This window comes from Archocentrus centrarchus, unplaced genomic scaffold, assembly GCF_007364275.1.
Source record: "Archocentrus centrarchus isolate MPI-CPG fArcCen1 unplaced genomic scaffold, fArcCen1 scaffold_24_ctg1, whole genome shotgun sequence".
In the NCBI taxonomy this organism is placed as follows: domain Eukaryota; kingdom Metazoa; phylum Chordata; class Actinopteri; order Cichliformes; family Cichlidae; genus Archocentrus; species Archocentrus centrarchus.
Window position 1 is genome coordinate 219,634 of NW_022060254.1, and position 21,179 is coordinate 240,812.

Below are 21,179 nucleotides of genomic sequence, written 5' to 3' on the forward strand. Positions count from 1 at the left end.
AAAGTGTGTCCCAAACCAAAAACACTGTTTTGAAAAACACTCAGATCAGATGCTGAATATGCAAAAGCTTGAGTTGGCAGATATGAAGACTTATAGACTATTGATTCAAAGAAGACTGTTATTTATGCAACTAGCTGCCTGAACAAAAACCTTTAAAATATGTACTTGAAAAGTTTGTTGAAGATGTAAAGGACAAATTAAATCAAATATAATAATAAACAGTCCAAAAATGAATGCTCTATGATAAGGCTTAAGTAAACAAATTGCTTGAAACTGTTACTTTCCAGTGCAGCAGGGTGCTGCGTGGTCGAGCGCAAGACCGTCCAAATAAACAGCAATGAAATACACTCGGGCACTCATTCACAGCAATATACTGTATATTTAGCAACATGGTGACAAACCACTGCTTTAGTCTGATCTGCCTGGGCGACAAGCAGTAGACTGCGTGGTGTAACTCGGGATATAGTACAGTACAAAGAGATGCATGTGTGATGTATCATCCACATACTGTATGTCAGTCAAACATGACTCACTTTGATGCATTCAGTATTATAGAAGAAGCCCTTTGAAAGAAGAGTCTGCTTTACAGAATCTGGTCCAGTGGTCTGTAAATGAGTCTGTTATTCCATCCACAGATTTATTCACATTTAAAGACACGTCAGCCAGATCTCCATGTACTGGAACTTTCTTCTTGGAGCTTCTTTGTAAAGCAGTGCATTACGTATAGAAAAAATGATTTAGCAGCAAAGAGATAAAAACAGCACTTAAGAGATGTAAAATTACCACAAAAAACAGCAAACCTAAAAAAATGAAAAAAGGGCGAGAGAGAGATGGATGAAAAGAAATCAAAGCAAAGAGAGTAAAACTGATGCGGGGTGAAAATGGCAACAGAATGAGAAGAGCACCACAATAGACGATGACAATAAGACACCAAACAGGCAAAGAGACTTAACACTGTCATTTCAAAGAGACACAAAATCACCAAAGACAGACACAAAAATGCTATAAAGACACCTCAATACTAAAATCTACTTCAAAGCAAAACACAACTACAGAGGGAGCCAAAATGGCCACTGAAAAAATACACACACAAATGAGACACAGAACTACTTTGAAAATGACAAAAACTACTACAAAGACCAAAGCTGCCTTAAAATACACACACACACAGACACACACACAGACAGACACACAAACACAGAGAGATCAGAGTGATCAGATATCAGTGATACACTAACTTGCCATCTCTGCATCATATACAGAAGCTTGACTGCTATAGAATAGAATAGAATAGCTTCATTGTCATTATACAGGATGTACAATGAGAGCTGTTGGTGCTTTTTCATCACTTTAAATCGGTATTTACTGTCATTATCTCTATATCATGTATTAAAGTATTTTAGTCACACACACACTGAATTAATGAACACTGAATGCTTTAATGTTACTGGGGTAAAGGTAAGGTGTGTTATATCTATTTACTCATATATGATTAAGGCCTTGGTGGAATGCAAGAACATCTCTGTTTCACGTGACCTTTGTCAGGGGGGTCAAAGGCAAGTGGGCAGTTACCATCTTTGAGACATAAATGTCAGCCATTCTGTCTCACACACACTTTTGTTTGCTTTTCTCTTTCCTGTCTTCTCTTTCTTCTTTTCCTTTTTTCTGCATCCTTTTCTGTCTCTGTGTTTCTGTGTGTGTGTGTGTGTGTGTGTGTGTGTGTGTGTGTGTGTGTGTGTGTGTGTGTGTGTGTGTGTGTGTGTGTGTGTGTCTCTTAGTCTTAACTATGTTACTGTCTGTGCTTGGGTCATTGTCTGTGTTGTGTGTAACTAAAATGTCTAATAAACAGCCTGCATTGGAACCTGCTCATCCCAGTGATTTTTTGGAAACTTGGATTTAACTGGGTTTGAATTTTCAACCACAAGGAACATGAGGACCCCTAAAAATATCACCAACTGTCACTGTTGTATACGATGCACAGCAGTCAAGCTGCTGTATGGGATGCAGAACAGTCAAACTGCTGTATAGTAAGCACAGCAGGCAAGCTGCTGTATAAAATGCACAGTAGTCAACTTTCTCTACTGAATGCAGAGCAGATAAGCTTCTGTGTAGAATGCAGAGCAGTTAAGCTGCTGTACAGTAAGCAGAGTAGTCAAGCTGTTGTATTGGACCCAGAGCAGTAAAGCTGCTGTGTAGGAAGTAAATAATTCAATCATTTCTAAGGTACCTCATTATCCAAATAAATTTTAAGATAAAAAAAATGAAAATACTGGGATTTGTCTGCTGTTTATAGTGGTATTAAGGATGTCTTGCTACCTGGTTTTTGTAGAAATGTGAATCTTTTAATCATTTTAGGAACACAAAGACTCCAAGAAGCGCACACAGATTTGAGCTATTCATTTAATTAAACATTCATTTACATTAACATATGGATATAATCAAGTATAAGTTAAAAACAACAACAAATGTGCAAACAATAGAGAATATTCACAACTTTAACACAGAAAAATGTTTTGCTTCATTTTTACTCTTCTTTGATTACAAGTTGTTAAATAAGTGAAAAAAAAAATAGTTTGTCATCACATAGCAGTGACTTTCTCCTCTTTCTGGTTATCCATGCTTGTATATGGAACACCTGAATGAGAAAACATGGGAAAGATATCAGAGCCTCAGACAACGTAAAAAATATTTTGCACACTAGCTGTGATGCAAAGATGTTTACAAGTGCTCAACACATAAGGAGAATTTTAAACTTTGTCCACCTGGATGCAAATGACACTACCTGGATTTTTGGGAAGTATTTAGTAATACTTTAGTAATACTAATGCAAAGGCAATTAAAACTGAGGTATTTGCAGCTATATTGTTGCTACACTGCATTAGTACACTGAAGTCTGTGGGCATTTGTTTATGCACAGCTCTCTTCAGGTCCTGCTACAGCATTTCTGTGGACTTTCAAGTCTTTCAAGGTGCCCAGGTCCATGAAAGAGCCCAAATCATCACCCCCTTCACAACCATGCTTGACAGTTGATAAGAGGTGTTGCTATATGCTATGTTTAGTTTTTGCCAAAGGTGGTGCTATGCATTATGTCAGATATTTGAAATTTGATATCATCTGTCCAAACATTATTGTTCAAGAAGTGGTGGTTTGTTCAGCTTTGCAAGCTATGCTGCCATGTTCTGTTTTTTTAGAGATAAGAAGCTTTATCCCAGCAACCCTTCAGAACCAGTCGTATTTATTGTCTCTCTCTAATTGCACTATCATGACCTTTAGCATTTAACATGCCATCTGATGCGTATAGAGTCTGATGTAGCATTGTATGGTCTGATCTTGAGCTAAATTTGCTGGGATGTCAACTCCTGGAAGATTTTGGCACTCCTGGAAGATTTTGGGTGGCTGTAGCTCAGTAGGTAGAGCAGGTCACCTGCTGATCGGAAGGTCAGCGGTTCAAATCCTGGCTACTCCAAACTACATGCCAATGTATCCTTGGGCAAGATACTGTACTTAACCCCAAGTTGCTCTCCGACCGTTCTGTCGGAGTATGAATGCGTGTGAGTGTTAGTTAATTAAAAAAGCACTTAGCTTCGTAACAATGGAAGTGCTTGTATGAATGGGAGTGCATGGGTGAATGCAAACAGGCTGTATAAGCGCTTTGAGTGCTCATACTGAGTAGAAAAGCGCTATATAAGAACTAGTCCATTTACCATTTACCATTATAAGATACACCTGAATGCTCCAACCCAGCCAACTACCCAAACTTCTGCTTTTATAGAGGCACACTTGCTCAAGATCAGTTAATCAAGTACATTTGATTAGCAGCAGCTGGCTCTTGCTTACCCTCTTAATTCCTATGAAAGCATAAGGACGTACTTAATCCCCAGTCCTTTGAAGAACATTCTCTTTCACATGACCGAGCTGAGCATATTTAAACTATAGTATTGAAATGTACTGAAAATTTGATTACACATAACTGATTACAAATTACAGATAAACAGGTAGCATGCATGCTATTTACTTTAAAATAAAAAAGCCAGTTTAAATTTCTTTTCTGATCCTTACTCTTTGATTTCATGCTGAGATTTTTGTCCTTATTCTTCTTTTTCCTGAGAAGAGAAATACTGAGTTTAGAGATGTCATCGTGTACATGTATAAAGTTATTATATTTCAAGTTTTATAAGTGTATTTATAGCACTCTCTAGCACCTCTAGTGGGTCAAAATACACCCATTGCACTGTATTAATTATTGAGTAGACACTGACTCCAGTGACCCCATATACAGTCCCAACCTTGAGTGGACAATAGACACTGTCTGCACACCCGTCCGTCTGTATGCCCACAGTGGGTGATCATAAAATGCACCACATCCCGGCGTATAAAAATATTGGCCCTGGATATGCATGCACTCTGTGTTTAATAAAGTCAACAGCAGTCAGGTCAGGAATTTGTTAACACGACTCACTTGGTTTTGTTCCTGCAAAAACACACAATGGTAGTCACAATGATGGTGGTGACAGCAAGTGTGACCAAGACTGCAATTAGGATAATCCACTTAGTTTCTGTAAACACACAACAATTATATTAGAGGCACATATGCTATGTGCTCAGTGAAAACACAACAAAAAACAGACCTGACATTTTGCAACAATAATTAACAAAAACAAAATAACATTAAATTTTATGACATAAGTTTATCTTTTGAATGCACTGAATTATTGGAGACCTTGCAGCAGAGAAATGGAAATGGCTGGCATTTATATAAGGCTTTGCTAGTCTCACTGAGCAGATTTGAATCATAAGTGAATATTTTATCAAATGACATTCATATGAGACCTCTTAATGTGCTTTAAACATATCTTTGCATTAAAATGCCACTTTGAATCCTGTTGTGGTTATATCAACCACTACAATTGGTAAAGCCAATATTGGCTGAAACCAGCTTTTGGCTGATCATCCAAGTTAAAATAGTTCAAGATTATAAACAATGGATTATCTTTTGTCTAAACAATGATATTTTTTCTGCTGTTAGTGTCATGTGTTAAAATGTTTCCATGTGATTTTAGTCTCCTCTTCCATCCTTTAAACTCAGTCTAAATATCACACACAGACACAAATAGTATAGAAACAGGAAACATCATAAAAAATGTGAAATGTTTTCAGTTTTCTTGTTGTGTTTTCTAAAATGTTTTTTTGTTGTGTATTGCGCCTCAGACACACCCCAGTTACAGAAGCCTTCCATCAAATGCAAAAACCAACAAACCATTAAAAACTACAAAAAATAAACTGCTGAAAGCTCAGAACTAAAATGAGCCCTTATCGTACTTCCTGTTATTTCCTGGTACTGCTAACCATTTGTCCATATTTGTCCTGGTACAAAGGGCTCCTGCTCTGCTGATGTCTTGCTAAAAGTGTATGCAGCAGATGATGATACTTGAAGGTCAAGTTATAACCATACAAGTGTGACATTTGACTTTAGTTTTATCTTTATTGAAATGTGCAAACTTTAAAGCGAGGTGCTAATGTTTGAGGCCATACCCAGTCCTCCTGAGGGTGGTATTATCTCCATCTCACAGTTTGTGCCTTCAAAGCCTTCTGCACATACACAGGTGTATGTGTTGCTGCCAGAGTCCTGACATGTTCCCTCATTTAAACAGGGGGTACTAAGGCAGGGACTTGCTGCAAAAAGAACAAAAGACACTTTTACTGTTGTTGACAATTTGATTTAGTTCATTTCTTGGTCATCTGTTGCAACCCCAATGCCATAAAAAGGGATGCTGCGTAAGATATTTTATTCCTAACAGAAAAAAAGAAAACATATCAGATGTTTAAACTGAAAAATCATACCATTTTAAGAAAATAATTAGGTCATTTTGAATTTAATGCAACAAGTTTTAAAAAACTTGTTGCTGCCAAGTTTGGCCCATGTTTACCATGGTGGTAAACATGGGCCATGTTTACCACCATGTAACACCCCCTCTTGTTTTAACAATAGTCCGTAAACATCTGGGAACTGAGGAGACCAGTTGCTGGACATGTAGGAGAGGAATGTTCTCCCATTCTCATCTGATGTAAGATTCTAGCTGCTTGAGACTCCCGAATCTTCTTTGTCATATTTTTCATTTGCAGGCACACCAGTTCGGCACCTGGACTGTTCAACTACAAAGCAATGCTATTGTAATAGTCACAGTGTGTAGTTTAGCACTGTCTTTCTGAAATATGAAAGGCCTTCCCTGAAAAATACATTATCTGAATTGGAGCACATGTTGCTTTAAAACCTATATATACACCTTTCAGCATTGGTGGCACCTGTCTAGATATGCAAGCTTCCAATTCCACAATTATTATTCACTTCTTCACTGATTACCTTCTTACAGCACTTGGGCCAACTTGGGTCAACTGATGTGCATACTGCACAAAGGTCGCCAACTTTTTTCACAGTCAGTCACTACAGACCCCCAAACTTCATGTGGCCTTCAGATTAGCTCCAGAACAGTGTGTAGAGAGCTTCATGGAATGAGTTTCCATGGCTGAGCAGCTGCATCCAAGCCTAACCTCACCAAGCACAATGCAAAATGTCAGATGCAGTGGTGTAAAGCACGCCACCAATGGACCGTATAGCAGTGGACACATGTTCTCTAGAGTGACAAATCATGCTTCTCCATTTTTGGAGTGGGTTTGGCAGTTGCCAGGGGAAAGTTTGGTGGAGGGGGGATTATGGTGTGGAGTTATTTTTCAGGATTTGGGCTCCAGTGAAAGGAACTCTTAATGTTTCATTATACCAAGGAATTTTGGTCAATTTCATGCTCCCAGCTTTGTGGGAACAGTTTGAAGAGGCCCTTTCTTGCCTCACTGCACAAAGCAAGGTTCATAAAGACATGGATGAGCATGTTTGATGTGGAAGAACTGCACAGAGTCCTGAACTTAATCTGACAGAACACCTTTGGGATGAATCAGAGCAGAGACTGAAAGCCAAATCTTCTCATCCAGTATCAGTGTCTGACCTTACAAATGCACTTCTCGAAGAATGGTCAAAAATTCCCATAAACACTCTGTTAAACCATGTGGAAAGCCTTCCCAGAAGAGCTGCAGTTGTTATAACAACAAAAAGTGGGCCAACATCATATTAAACCCTATGGATTAAGAATGAGATGTCACTCAAGTTCATATAAGTGTGAAGGCAGATGAGCAAATACTTTTGGCAATATAGTCTACCAAGAACATCACAAAAAGTAATAATAATAATTAATAAAGTTGCCTTTTGGAGAGCTAATTATAGGCCAATCTCCAACCTTCATTTTATCTAAAAAATTCTTGAAAGAGTAGTTGTAAAACAACTAACTGATCATCTGCAGAGAAATGGTATATTTGAAGAGTTTCATTCAGGTTTAGTGAAAGTTTGCAAATGATCTTCTTATGGCCTCTGACAGTGGAACCCATGATGAAATGAATATTTATTTTTCACTCACCTCTTTTTCACTCTATGTGTTTATGCTCCACTCTGCATTTAATCATTAGTTATTATTAATCTTCCATAGCATGTCTTTTGTCTTATCTCCCTCCTCTTACCCTTAACCGGTCGCGGCCCTTCCCTGAGTCTGGTTCTTTTAGAGGTTTCTTCCTGTTAAAAGGGAGTTTTTCCTTCCCACTGTCACCAATTGCTTGCTCATAGGGGGGAATGTTTTGATTGTTGGGGTTTTTTCTGTATTATTATCAGATGTTTACCTTACAATATAAAGTAAGACGACTGTTATGATTTGGTGCTATATAAATAAAATTGAATTGAACTGAATCAACCAATTCTATCTGCCGGTGGTATTGTACATGCCCTGCAAGGTCCTGTCCTTCTATGATGGTTATTGTTCATGCTCATCTTCTTGATCAGCGATGTACTCATGGATCTTTGTTTCATTCTGGATACTGGTTCTAACATTTACTAATTCTCAGCCTTCTTCCTTCCACTTCCACAGAAACTTTCTTGTCTTGATGTCTGTGGCTTCTAGCTCCTCCTTTGGCCAGCTTATTATGCCAGCAGTGGATTTGTTGACCGGTAGATACACTGCAATCAACAGAAGTTGATTACCTGGACCCTTTTCTTCCTATTCAGCATACTCCTCTGGACTTGCCTTACTCTCTGCAGGTATTTGGTGGTTGTAGCTATCCTAGTGGCCTCTTAATGGTTTCCATTTGTCTGTGGGATTCCAAGATAGTGCAATCCCTGCAGTTCTGACTACCTTCTCTCACTCTGTTGCCATCTGACTACACTTCTCTGGTCTGAAAGACATTCAGTGTCGCTACTGTAGATCCTAGTGGTGTGGATCAGTGAATTAATGTCTCGTTCACACCTGGCATACAGGTTGATATCATCCATGTAGAGGAGGTGGCTGATGTTTGCTCCATTCCACAGTCAGTATCCATAGCCAGTCTTGTTGGATCATTAACTGGCTGATGGGGTTCAGGCCTATGCAGATCAACAGTGGGGACAGAGCATTCGTAAATCCCGTAACTTGATGGTTACTTGTGCAATTGCCTTGAAGGGGTGATTTTGTACAGTCCTAGGCATTCCAGGATCCATATATGAGGCATTGAGTCATAGGCTTTCTTGTAATCCATCCTGGTGGTGCACAGGTTGGTCAGTCCAGTCTTACAGTCTTGAGTCTATCTACCAGTAGATAGTGTTTTGCTCCTCTGGTGTTACTGCCAATTCTTTTCTGGGCCCCCCTTATATATTGAGCAATGTGCCTGTTCATTTTAGCCGCTATGATGGCTGACAGGAGCTTCCATGCTGTCCCGAGGCAGGTTATTGGCTGGTAGTTGGACAGGACCTGGCAGATCAGGACTGCCCAGTCTTTACTCAGCCATTTTGGGTGGGTCTTATCCATTCGCAGCTGATTCATTTGTGCTGCCAGGAGCACATGGAGTGCTGTTATTTTCTTTAGCAAAGAGGTGTAATTCATTTCAAGGCCTGGTAGTGTTCAACTCTTTATATTTGAGACTCTTCCTTGGATATCTGCCATTATTATAGGTGTGTGTCTGTATATGGCAGGTTTATGACCTACCATGTTATTAATAAAGTACTCTCATACCTTTATAGCAGTCACGTTTGAAGTTGTAGATGGTGCAGACATAATTGTCCGGGCAGGTCTTGGGCTGGCACACAACACCAGTATTGCTACATTCACAAGATTGAGAGCAGTCCTCAGTCACAAACTTCTCTTCCAGCTGTAGAATGGAGAGAAATGAGAACACGTCATCATATGGTCAAATACATACACAGTCAATTCTGTGACTGAAGGCCACTTACAGGGTAGTATCTGTTGAGGAAGGTGCAGCCACACTGTCTATATGGCACACAAATTCCCTCACTCATGACAAAGCCACCGGCACACTGGCACCCTTCCATACAGGAAGTGGTTTCACACTCAGAGGGTGCTGCCAGGTCAGCACAAGAGGAAGGACAAGGTGACATACAGGGGGAGTAAGTGCTGTTGGCAGCACAAGAGAGCACTAGGACAGAAAGAAAGAAGACAGAAACCCTGTGCTATGAAAAATGTTGGATAATTTGCACTCTTTTATTTTATTTACTTAAAATAACACATTGCAGCAAGGTGTACTTCCATGCTGTAGAAATTTCTCAGTTCCAGGTCTCACTTTTCTTTTATACAATATTAACCTTTATAAGTTATTTGTTTAATAAAACCTCATTTGGCATTATCATTATGGGACAATGTACAGATTTTTCAAATGTATCTAAACTATCTAAAATGAATCTAAACTGCATTACCACATAGGAGTCTTCTATAACCAGAACACAAATGAATGGAAGTCAGGGATGGTAAGGACAAGACATTAAAAGCTACATTCTAAAACATACTTTTCTGACTGTTTTGAAATGAAGTTTTAAGTATTCCTAATTGGAGGTAAATTAGACAAAACAAACAACTGGTAATGTGAAGAAACAGATTCTTCACTGTATTTCTTCCTATCTGATATAAATGAAGTACAAAATTTCTTACCACAATCCAGCTCCTGCCTCCAGGATCCTAATGAAACTCCAGCCTCCTGACAAGCTGCAGCATACGCTTCATAGCTGGCACAGCGCAGAGCTGCACTGCCACTCTCAGCACACAGGTCAAACACACAGTCACTAGACAAACATGCATATAATGAGCATAAGCAAAAGTTGCTAACTTACACATATGCATTTCATAAAGATTTAATCATGTGTATCATGTCTTTAATTGTATATGCTCAAGTTAACATTGTGCTGAAATTGTTTCCAGAGGACATTTCACACACACCCTCCATAAAATGCAGACTACTTACTCCTGGTAGTTTTTGGGTGGCAGAGTGGCATGACAGGCAGCAAATGGCCCATTGGAATCAGACAGAGCTCCACACTGAGTCACGCTGTTGTAGTCATTAAGCTCTGACTGAGAGCAGTCTGATACTTCAAATCCTGAATCTGGATCAGTTTCCACCTCTCGCCTAGAGACAGACAAAAGGAAAATGGCACTGTTGTTAAAATTGCTATGTCTAAACCGAAATTTAATTATCACTGAGGTTTCACACTGTAGGATAAGTGTAAAGTTGTAGTAATTATTTTTATTATCAGAACACAAGACAATTTTCTTTGATAATACATCCACTGTGGAGTATAAAATGTCATTTCAATTTTTTTTTCTTAAAAATCTCTAGAATATGTATTCATAGTTGAAGCAGTGTCCCTGGTAATGGTCATACCTGATGGCATGGACAGTAATAGGAAGGTTTGAGATCCTAAGTCCATCACCCTGTCGGTCACTGACCCTCCAACTTTCTCCAAATTCATTCAGATCCCTGACCACTTTTCCGTCTGGCTTCATGTACTCATTACTGGTGATGCCATCATAGTTCCCACATAGTCCTCTGACAGAGTTCTTATAAGTACTGGGAAGTATGATTTCTAATACACAAAAACAGAGAGACAACAGAGGAAAATTAACAGATCCATACAAAAGCCAAAGAAGGGCTTGGACAGAAGTTTCCTCTTCTTTTACCTCCTCGACTGTTGCCATCAAAGCGTACAGTTAGTCCAAAGTCAGTGGTGAGCTGGACATCCCTGGAGTTCATTGTAATGATCAAACCATCAACTGGTGTGAGGGGAGGTGCTACACGCTCCCCATTCACCTAAAGGAGATAAAATACGTGTATTGTGTCATTTTTACTCTAAGAAATGGATAAAATCCTTTACTTCATGAAACAAAAACACAGCTGACCAGGACAGTCTTCTTCTGCAGGAACTTAACATTGACACCGTAAACATCAATGTGCATCTGGTCCAGGAATGATACCCTCTTGTTCCCTCCACGTCTAATGTTCTTTCCCCTCACTACCAGGGGTGTCATGTAGCTTGGCAAGTTGTGGCCCAAAGTAAGTTCATAGGTGTAGGGACCTTGGAAGTGATGTTTGAAACCATCAAATGTTTGGTAGTGAGGATCCCCAGAGATGCTGCACTTATCAAACTCTAGAAAGGGTGATAATGTAAAAGGAATGATCATATTAGTTTATGGTAAAAATAAATAAATAAATAAAAGACAAAAAGACTTGTTGCCACTTTTCCATAAGATTTAAAGTAATTCAAGTGTGCCAGAGTGGTGGACTCACTGATGGGTTTGCAGTACAGGTTTCCGTACTTGTCCAGGGCACACACTGAGTTAGAGTTACAGCTGTGGTCCTCACATGTAATTTCCCCTCCAGGGTTACAGGTACATGACTCACTACATTTATCTGTTAGCCACAAGTCTCCCACCTGCACAGACACACACACACACACACACACACACACACACACACACACACACACACACACACACACACACACACCAGTGTGACTATATATCATTGGTTACACCTGGACTTAATGAAAAGGTTTTAAATACAGTAATATTGTGATTCAACTTTATGCTCATTCCTAAAGACATGGCTTAAATTATTTGCTTTTTTCCCCCAACTACTAATAATATGACTTATTTTTAAGGAAAATTGAGAGCCTCCACAATATTATGAATACTTTTGAGCCTTGAACTTCAGAGAATAAAGCTACAGTAAATCAACCCCTGCTATAGGGAAACTGTACCAGACTGTTAAGCAGGAACTATACCTATTAGTATAGAACATAGATTTTGTTTTTGTCTTCATAAATATCTGTAACAAACATAGGCATAGGAACCAGGGGGGGATGGGGGGGATGTGTCCCCCCCAATATTGGAGACAGGCGCATTTCTCCCACCCAAAAATTACACTGCGGAGAAAGATTTTTAACTCGCGTGCTTTTATTTTGAAGGCGCAACATAGTGTCATGCCACAACGCTGCCCCCGCCCCCCTCTGAACGGCTCCAGAGACAGCAATCAGAAACTTTGAATGAGGTAAAACGGTCTGTCGGGAATGTTACCATGAATATGGCTTGTTTGTCAGTTTACTTTCATACATAGGATAAAGGTTACTTATTGGACAAGAAGTCAATTTGCAATGAATTTCAAATGAGAGGCGGAAAAAACATTTTGGCTCTTCTGCTTAGGACAATGTTTTTAACCTTTTTTTTGGCTAAACGCAGGTCTGTAAAGAGGCACACAACTTGTCTATTAAATGTACGAGGTATCACTTTTATTTATTTCTTTTGGTTATTATTATATTAATTGATATTTATTTTGATTTATTAGATTAGAGTTTCAAACTGAATAAGCATATTTCAATAGCTTTTTTTTTAACTTAAGGCTGATATTAAAAAGTGAATAATTTGTTCATTACATTATCTGTGAGGATTCTTTCATGTCAGAACGTTGTTTAATTAAAGAACCAGTTCTGTTGCCAGTCAGCCTACATAAGTGCATTTTTGACCATTATTAAATGTTTTCGACCAAAATTAAAAAAAAAAAAAAAAATCAAACTTTGAGCTTCTGTGCCATCCATCCATCCATCCATTCTCTTCCGCTTATCCAGGGCCGGGTCGCGGGGGCAGGAGCCTAAGCAAAGAAGCCCAGGCTTCCCTCTCCCCAGCCACCTCCTCCAGCTCATCCGGAGGGACCCCAAGGCGTTCCCAGGCCAGCCGAGAGATATAATCCCTCCAGCGTGTCCTGGGTCTCCCACGGGGCCTCTTCCCAGTGGGCCAGGCCCGGCACACCTCACCTAAGAGGCGGACAGGAGGCATCCTAATCAGATGCCCGAGCCACCTCAACTGGCTCCTTTCGATGTGGAGGAGCAGCGGCTCTACTCTGAGCCCCTCCCTGATGGCCGCACTCCTCACCTTATCTCTAAGGGAGAGGCCAGCCACCCTTCAAAGGAAACTCATTTCTGCCGCTTGTATTCGCGATCTTATTCTTTCGGTCACTACCCAAAGCTCGTGACCATAGGTGAGGGTAGGAACGTAGATCGACCAGTAAATCGAGAGCTTCGCTTTTACACTAAGCTCTCTCTTCACCACGACAGACCGGTGCAGCGTCCGCATCACTGCAGAGGCAGCCCCGATCCGCCTGTCGATCTCCCGCTCCCTTCTCCCATCACTCGTGAACAAGACCCCGAGATACTTGAACTCCTCCACTTGAGGCAAGAACTCGTTCCTGAGCCGGAGAGAGCACTCCACCTTTTTCCGGCTGAGGACCATGGCCTCAGACTTAGAGGTGCTGATTCTCATACCGGCCGCTTCACACTCGGCTGCAAACCGTTCCACAGTGGAACGGAGCTTCTGTGCGTTAATAAATTATTTTTGTGCTGCTGAAATATTTAGCTTGCTAGTATATGAAGGAGTGTGAAGGCCACATTGAGAAAAAAAATAAATCATATTGAGCATTATGAGAATAAAGTCAAAATCGTCAAAGTCGTCATTTCAAGTCAAATAACGGCCACAGCTGCTATACTCTCTACAAAATGCCTTGGGTAGAAACAACTTGATCAGCTGTGTTATTGTGTCTTGTGGTTCTACATGTCCCTTCTGTACTGTATGAAGGTGCGGCCATCCTTCCATCTAACCATTGCCAGTTTGTGTGGTTTTTCCTTCTGAGCAGATGCAGCTTTCTGCACTTTCTCATTAACGTCCTCATACTTATCGCTACATTGTACTAAAAGAGAAATCATTTCCTTGTTACTAAAACCAATTCTACTCAATCAGAGCACTCAAAGCACTTACACAACACGTTTACATTTACCCATGCACACCCATTCATACAAGCACTTCCATATTAACTAAGCTAAGTGCTTTAATTATTTACCATTCACACACATTCACACTCCGACAGTTGCGTCGGAGAGCGTGGGGTTGCGTGGGGTTAAGTATCTTGCCCAAGGATACATTGGCATGTAGCCTGGAGTAGCCAGGAATTGAACCACTGACCTTCTGATCAGTAGGTGACTTGCTCTACCTACTGAGCTACAGCCACCCCTATAACAGACGTGTCGTGGCAGTTGTTTGACTTGAAACGACTTTAATCTGCACATTTAGAATTTTTTCTCAAAATTTTGAATTTATTCTGAAAATGCACAACTTTTTTTTTCCCTCAATGTGGCCCTAATACTCCTTTGTACTAGTACCATTGCGGCCAGCTGATAAAGTAAGCCCTACAGCCTGGGATGACATGGTCATTATGCTTCATAAAAGACTCAAGCCATTTTGTTTGGTGGTTTGTCCAAGTATTTACGGATCTGTCAGGTTTCCAATATGTGTCCCCCCCAATAGTAAACTCCTTCCTACACCCCTTGATAACAAAGCTCATCTGATTACTCAGTCCTTAAAACCTTCATGTGCTTTTGATTTCAGGATGTTCTAATACTGAATAACTGAAAAACATCAACTTGTGGCAGTATGGGCAGTGCAACACTCACATCGTGGTACTCTCTGTTTGAGTCCAGACAGCCACACTGGTCCAGAGAAACACATTTGCCGTCACTAAGGACGTAGCCAGCATTGCACTGGCAGCCCTCGACACAGGTAGTTGGAGGAAGGTGGCAGAAGACAGGGAAAAGGTCAGAGCATGTGGGGGGGCAAGGGGCTGTGCAGTCTGAGTAGTGGCTGTTAGGAGGGCAGGGCAGGGCTGCAGAGAGGGAAGAGAATTAGGTAAGAAAATCAGAGGTATCACATTAGGATCTTTTCTTCATTGAAGCCTCACTGTAACTTACGGCAAAAGGTGCTGTTTCTCCAGCTGATGGTGACTCCGGCGCTCTGACAGACCTGAGCATACGCCTCCACATTGTCACAGAGTGTAGCCTGCATGCCATCATACTCACACATGTCATAGATGCAGTTACCCAGAAAAACCTCAGGGGGCACTAGAGAGTGACAGGGCTTGAAGCGATCGGAGAGAATGACCTCACCACACTGAGCCTCGAACAGCTTCTCTTCTTCTGCGTTACAGTTTGGGTGGATGTCCGGACGAGTGTCTGGCTGACAACTGAAGAGATGTTTGGATGGTTTAATCAGACTGTTGCAGTCTGTGTGACTGAACTGCTTAATTAGTTCCAGATTATGTAGTTTACCCAATGTGAACAGCATGTATTTGATTAATAATGGTAACCAATATATTTTGTAAATGTTAATTAACATTGAAGGGTTAAAAAATATTGTTCAGGAGGTATCTAGAGTTCAACGATACGACAACTCTTATGATTTAATCAAATAAACAGTTTTTCAAAACTGGGTATTTGTGTGTATACATTCCTGGGATTTAACCAGGAATCTTTCCCTTGTTAGGTGAATGTGTAAACCACTACTATGGAGTCACATTTAATTGTTAGCCACTGACCCGGCATCACTGTCTCCATCGGATTTCCAGCTGTTGCCCAGTTCAATGACATCCTTAGCGGGTTTCTTGTTGGGCATCAGATTATCATCAGATGGGTTTTGGTTGTAGTTCCCACACATGCCACACACCTGAAGAAGAGGTCAGTGGAACAAGGTTATTGCAGTGTTTCATGTGCTGAAGAACCTCCACAAGGTTGCATGCAATATGGCACAAGCAACTACAACTACCATTATGATCATACAAAATTTGTAACCTTTTAAGTTCTTATCTGACTTGACCGACCTTGTCATAGTATTCTCCAGGAACTGTGATCTCTAGGTGATGCACTCCATCAAATTTCACCTGGAGACCAAAGTTTGTGTCCAGCAGACTGTAGGATCCACTGGTTATCACTTTGGCTCCAAACAAGTCAATGGAAACTGGGGTCCGCACCCGCCGTTCATTCAACTAAGCACAGAAAAGTAACAAAAGAGTATTTTATTGCCTCTTTTAAGCAGATGTAATTGAATATCCGTAAATCATAAATTATGTTGCATACCAAAACTCTGCGGCTCTTCTGCAGCTCAACAACAGTGTCAGATGACAGGTAGACTTTCACAGAGCGAACATAGGATGCTTCCGGTTGGCCACGTTCCTCATTCTTAGCCACTATTTTGAAGGGAGTGACCTGGGTGGCATTACACACCTTTAAAAAAAAAAAAAGATTTTTTTAAATTTCAGAATCCTTTTCAAAAGTCAAAGCTGCACCACAGGAAAATCCATCAGTTTTATATGAAGTAATGTAGGATGCAGTTAAACTCATTCCATACCTCCACCAGAGTATATGTGCAGGTTCCCATGAATGTATGCATTACACCATCAAAAGTGTAGTAGTGTGGATCTCCAGCTACATGACACACTCCGTTGCCTGATATAGGATATGAAACTCAGTAAAAGATCAAAAATATACATAATGTTGACACAGCTTCAGTTGAAGTGACTCTTTGATTATCCAGGCCTTGGTTCAGTTTACCTCTAGAGTGACAGCCTAGTACTCCTTCCACCACTTTACACTCTTGTGCAGGGCTGCATTGCCAAGGCTCGCAGGTGATGTTGTGATTGCCAAAACACATACAGCGCTCTGAACAGTCAGTATCTGTGAACCAAGTGTCTCCAAGCTAAATGTGCACATAAACAAGTTTAAAACACAATAAGATAAAAAACATTTTCTTGCAAAAATGAAGGTCTACCAAAGCACACCCACCAGCCTGTACATTCCATCATCATCAGTACATCCACACTCGCTGAGTGGGACACATTTGTCTCCACTGAGGATCAGGCCAGTGTCACAGATGCAACCCTCCACACAGGGCAGATTGCAGGAGCCACCAGGGCCTGCAGGGTTCTGACAGCTGGGCTGAGAGCAGGCAGGTCCACATGAGGTATAATGACTGCCTGTGGGGCACCTCAGAGCTGGAGACAGACATTTGAAAATGAAGCCTGTTTTTATATTCAGGAACTGTATTATAGCAATACTGATAACATATGTGCAGCTGTATCCCAGCCAAATAGTCAAATTTGATCATTTCTCTTTGAACCAGTGTAGGTCCTTGAGCTGAACAGTTTTGGTGCTCCCAGCAGACTTATATGGGTGTGATTGTGAAAGATGTAACCCAGAGAAAGCGAGATCAGTAGGAATAAATAATCTAGATTGCACTATTTTCACCAGGATTCTTCTACTGAAAAAACAAGCAAACAGAAAACAGTTTCCAAAATGTTGGTAATTTCCTTGAAATGCGTCAGCTCAGAGGGTCTGAAAGATCTGTTGTATCTGTTGTTTTTGTGGATCCAAAACCTTCATTTTTTTTCTCATAATGCAGTATTATTCCTTAGCTACAGTACTTTTCTAAAATCAAGTCTATGCAACCTTTGGCATGCACAGTATTAATACACAGTAGATATGAACTAGCATATCCTTCACTACTAGTAGAAGAGAAAGTAGCAGATATCCTGGGTGTATTGAACAGCTCGTGAGCATTTTACTACATTACACTACAATTTTTACATTTAAAAGGATCATTTTGTTACTTATTCTTCCACAAAGTGAATCTGGATTGAAAGGCAAAAGCACCCCATTCTTTTCAAAGCTAATACTAACATTATGACACTTTTAGGTGAACTCAAGTTAATGAGCATCAGAACAACTAAAAAGGTAATTATTTTACTCTGGGAACAGTTCAGTCACACACAAAAAACCCTCCATTCCTAAAACCCCAATGAAGGTACAGGTTCATCAGGAAAACACCACATACTATTATTGTTACTGTAGTAATAAATTTGGTAGCAATAAGATGAAATACTGTGTTTGTTTTCTTTACACACACAAAGACAAACAAAACTCACGACAGAAGGTATTGTTTCTCCATTCGATGGGGAGTCCTGCAGCAGCACATATGTCAGCATAGCTCTCTATGGCCTGGCACAGAGCCACGGTCTGACCTCCAGTGGCACACATGTCGAATACACAATTTGTGAAGTATGGCTCGGGGGGTACAATGGAGTGGCAGGACTTAAAGATTCCTGAGATTAAATTCAAAGATAGAGCAAGATGTAGTCGAAGTGAGTGTGAGAGAAACAAATTTTACTCAGGGATCATTTTCAACATATTGTCAAGCATTAGATACATTAGACTATTAGTTATGATGACATTGGGCATATAAAGTAGAATGGCTGGTCAGGTATCTCAACATAATGCACTTTGTGTACACATACAGTGTAAATTAGCTGAGATCAGCAATGTACATTCATCATTTTGTGTGTGTGGTTGTACGTGCATGCGTGTGCATATGTATACCATTGGGATCAGTGATCATGCCACAGCTGGTGGGCTTCTTGGCATCCTCCTCCACCTCTTTATCACAGGCTTCATCTTCTGTACCATCAGTGCAGCTGAGAGGAGGTGGGAGAATTGATTAGAATGGAGTAAAGCCATTTCACATGTTTGTGTGTGGTGATTCCAAGTGCGACATTTGCAAGTGACAAGTGCAGGAGAAGTTCTGATAAGAACTTGAAGTTTGACATCAATATTTACTTGAATATGATCACAGTAGAAATCTTAGTGAGCGAATGAGCTCTGGCTTCTAGATTAATGCAGAAATAGCTGAATGGCAATCAAAAAACAAAAATAGCTAATCAATAAAGTAGGAGTGACAGAGACAACTGTTGTTGCCATAGTAATGAAGAAATGAATATGACAAAGACAAGCAATGAAGTTGCGTCTCTAATAACAGACTGTTCTGTTTTCTGTCATGTGACTCACTCAGGACGTGGGTCAGCAACCTGCCAACTGTCTCCCAGCTCATTGGTGTTAGCAGCTAGTGTATTGTCTGCTTTCAAGTTGTCATCTTTGGGGTTCTGATTGAAATTTCCTGTCAGGACAACAGACAGTTGATGCAGCTGTAACATTTTCAGTTGAATCTGTTCATTTCCCCCATTCTGATAGCTGATCCCCTCACTGGAAGGACCAACATCCCATGCAGTATACAGCGATTGTAATCTCTGAAACATGCTGAAAAAAGCATGAAACATAAACTGGAACTACACAAAACAAAACCAAAAACATAAAAGATACTGAAAAGATGAATAGCAGTTGAACAGTTTAGTGTCAACACAGAATCACTTACAGTCAATGTCCTGTCTGAAAGAAAGCATTTTGATTCACCTGATAATTAGGGTTGGAGCAAATAATAAATAACAACTGCTGGGAAGGGGGAACCACTAATAAATTGCACTGATTCTTACCACACATGCCACAAAGTAGACCTTTGTAGGAGTTTGGCACAGTGACATCAGCATGGTGGTTACCATCAAAACGCACCCTCAGACCAAAGGATGTCTCCAGGATAACAAACTTTCCACTCAAGTAGATTTCAACTCCACTGATGAAGGTGACAGGCGGAACAACTACAGTACCGTTGACCTGAAAACAGCCAGAGATTAGACAAATATATTTGAAATAGTATCGCCAGAAAAACATAGCTTATTATATACACTGCTCAAAAAAAAATAAAGGGAACACTTAAACAACACAGTATAACTCCAAGTAAATCAAACTTCTGTGAATTCAAACTGTCCACTTAGGAAGCAACACTGATTGACAATCAATTTCACATGCCGTTGTGCAAATGGAACAGACAACAGGTTGGAAATTATTGGCAATTAGCAAGACACACTCAATAAAGGAGTGGTTCTGCAGGTGGGGACCACAGACCACCTCTCAGTACCTATGCTTTCTGACTGATGTTTTGGTCATTTTTGAATGTTGGTGGTGCTTTCACACTTGTGGTAGCATGAGACAGACTCTACAACACACACAAGTGGCTCCCGTAGTGCAGCTGTGGCAAGAAGGTTTGCTGTGTCTGTCAGCGTAGTGTCCAGAGGCTGGAGGCACTACCAGGAGACAGGCCAGTACACCAGGAGACGTGGAGGAGGCCGTAGGAGGGCAACAACCCAGCAGCATGACTGCTACCTCCGCTTTGGGCAAGGAGGAACAGGAGGAGCACTGCCAGAGCCCTGCAAAATGACCTCCAGCAGGCCACAAATGTGCATGCGTTTGCACAAACGGTTAGAAACCGACTCCATATGCTATGAGGGCCCGACGTCCACAGATGGGGGTTGTGCTCACAGCCCGACACTGTGCAGGACACTTGGCATTTGCCAGAGAACACCAGGATTGGCAAATTTGCCACTGACACCCTGTGCTCTTCACAGATGAAAGCAGGTTCACACTGAGCACATGTGACAGACGTGACAGAGTCTGGAGATGCCGTGGAGAGCGATCTGCTGCCTGCAACATCCTTCAGCATGACCGGTTTGGCAGTGGGTCAGTAATGGTGTGGGGTGGCATTTCTTTGGAGGGCCGCACAGCCCTCCACGTGCTCGCCAGATGTAGCATGACTGCCATTAGGTACCGAGATGAGATCCTCAGACCCCCTGTAAGACCATATGCTGGTGCGGTTGGCCCTGGGTTCCTCCTAATGCAGGACAATGCTAGACCTCATGTGGCTGGAGTGTGTCAGCAGTTCCTGCAAGATGAAGGCATTGAAGTAGGGCTGCATAAAACGATTATTTTAGTAATCGAGTATTCTATCGATTATTCCAGCGATTAATCGAGTAATCGGATAAGAAATACTTTTTTTTATTAACAGTTTATCTGCATATTTTAACTTCCGTAATGCAGTTTCTCGCCATGTGAACAAACAGCGGTGAATGGAGCAGCTACAAAGTTCTCTTTTCTTCACCTTAACACTTGCTGATCAGGTGCTTGATGAAGGACCTCCAGCTGTTTCACAGATTTAATGGTGGTTACTAAAAGAAAAAGCTGCTGTTTTGGACGCTGGAAAAACGTTTCCTTTTTCACTACTTGAGCTCAC

General features: G+C 40.9%; 1 protein-coding gene across 1 annotated transcript in view; it reads right to left on the reverse strand.

The window, feature by feature from the left end:
- Positions 1 to 2,579: 2,579 nt before the first annotated feature.
- Positions 2,580 to 21,179, reverse strand: part of LOC115775611 (IgGFc-binding protein-like) — a 57,039-nt gene continuing 38,439 nt past the window's right edge. Inside the window, exons 55-76 of the mRNA XM_030723079.1 lie at positions 19,549 to 19,726; positions 19,067 to 19,175; positions 18,602 to 18,696; positions 18,151 to 18,327; positions 17,012 to 17,220; positions 16,781 to 16,925; positions 16,578 to 16,675; positions 16,307 to 16,453; positions 16,051 to 16,215; positions 15,769 to 15,896; positions 15,146 to 15,417; positions 14,852 to 15,060; positions 11,641 to 11,785; positions 11,253 to 11,500; positions 11,034 to 11,163; positions 10,738 to 10,939; positions 10,321 to 10,482; positions 10,011 to 10,141; positions 9,299 to 9,501; positions 9,081 to 9,216; positions 5,533 to 5,673; positions 2,580 to 2,635 (exon numbers count right to left, since the gene is read on the reverse strand). Of these exons, the coding sequence (XP_030578939.1) occupies positions 2,580 to 2,635; positions 5,533 to 5,673; positions 9,081 to 9,216; positions 9,299 to 9,501; positions 10,011 to 10,141; positions 10,321 to 10,482; positions 10,738 to 10,939; positions 11,034 to 11,163; positions 11,253 to 11,500; positions 11,641 to 11,785; positions 14,852 to 15,060; positions 15,146 to 15,417; positions 15,769 to 15,896; positions 16,051 to 16,215; positions 16,307 to 16,453; positions 16,578 to 16,675; positions 16,781 to 16,925; positions 17,012 to 17,220; positions 18,151 to 18,327; positions 18,602 to 18,696; positions 19,067 to 19,175; positions 19,549 to 19,726 (3,486 nt within the window). The remainder of the gene's footprint in view (positions 2,636 to 5,532; positions 5,674 to 9,080; positions 9,217 to 9,298; positions 9,502 to 10,010; positions 10,142 to 10,320; positions 10,483 to 10,737; positions 10,940 to 11,033; positions 11,164 to 11,252; positions 11,501 to 11,640; positions 11,786 to 14,851; positions 15,061 to 15,145; positions 15,418 to 15,768; positions 15,897 to 16,050; positions 16,216 to 16,306; positions 16,454 to 16,577; positions 16,676 to 16,780; positions 16,926 to 17,011; positions 17,221 to 18,150; positions 18,328 to 18,601; positions 18,697 to 19,066; positions 19,176 to 19,548; positions 19,727 to 21,179) is intronic.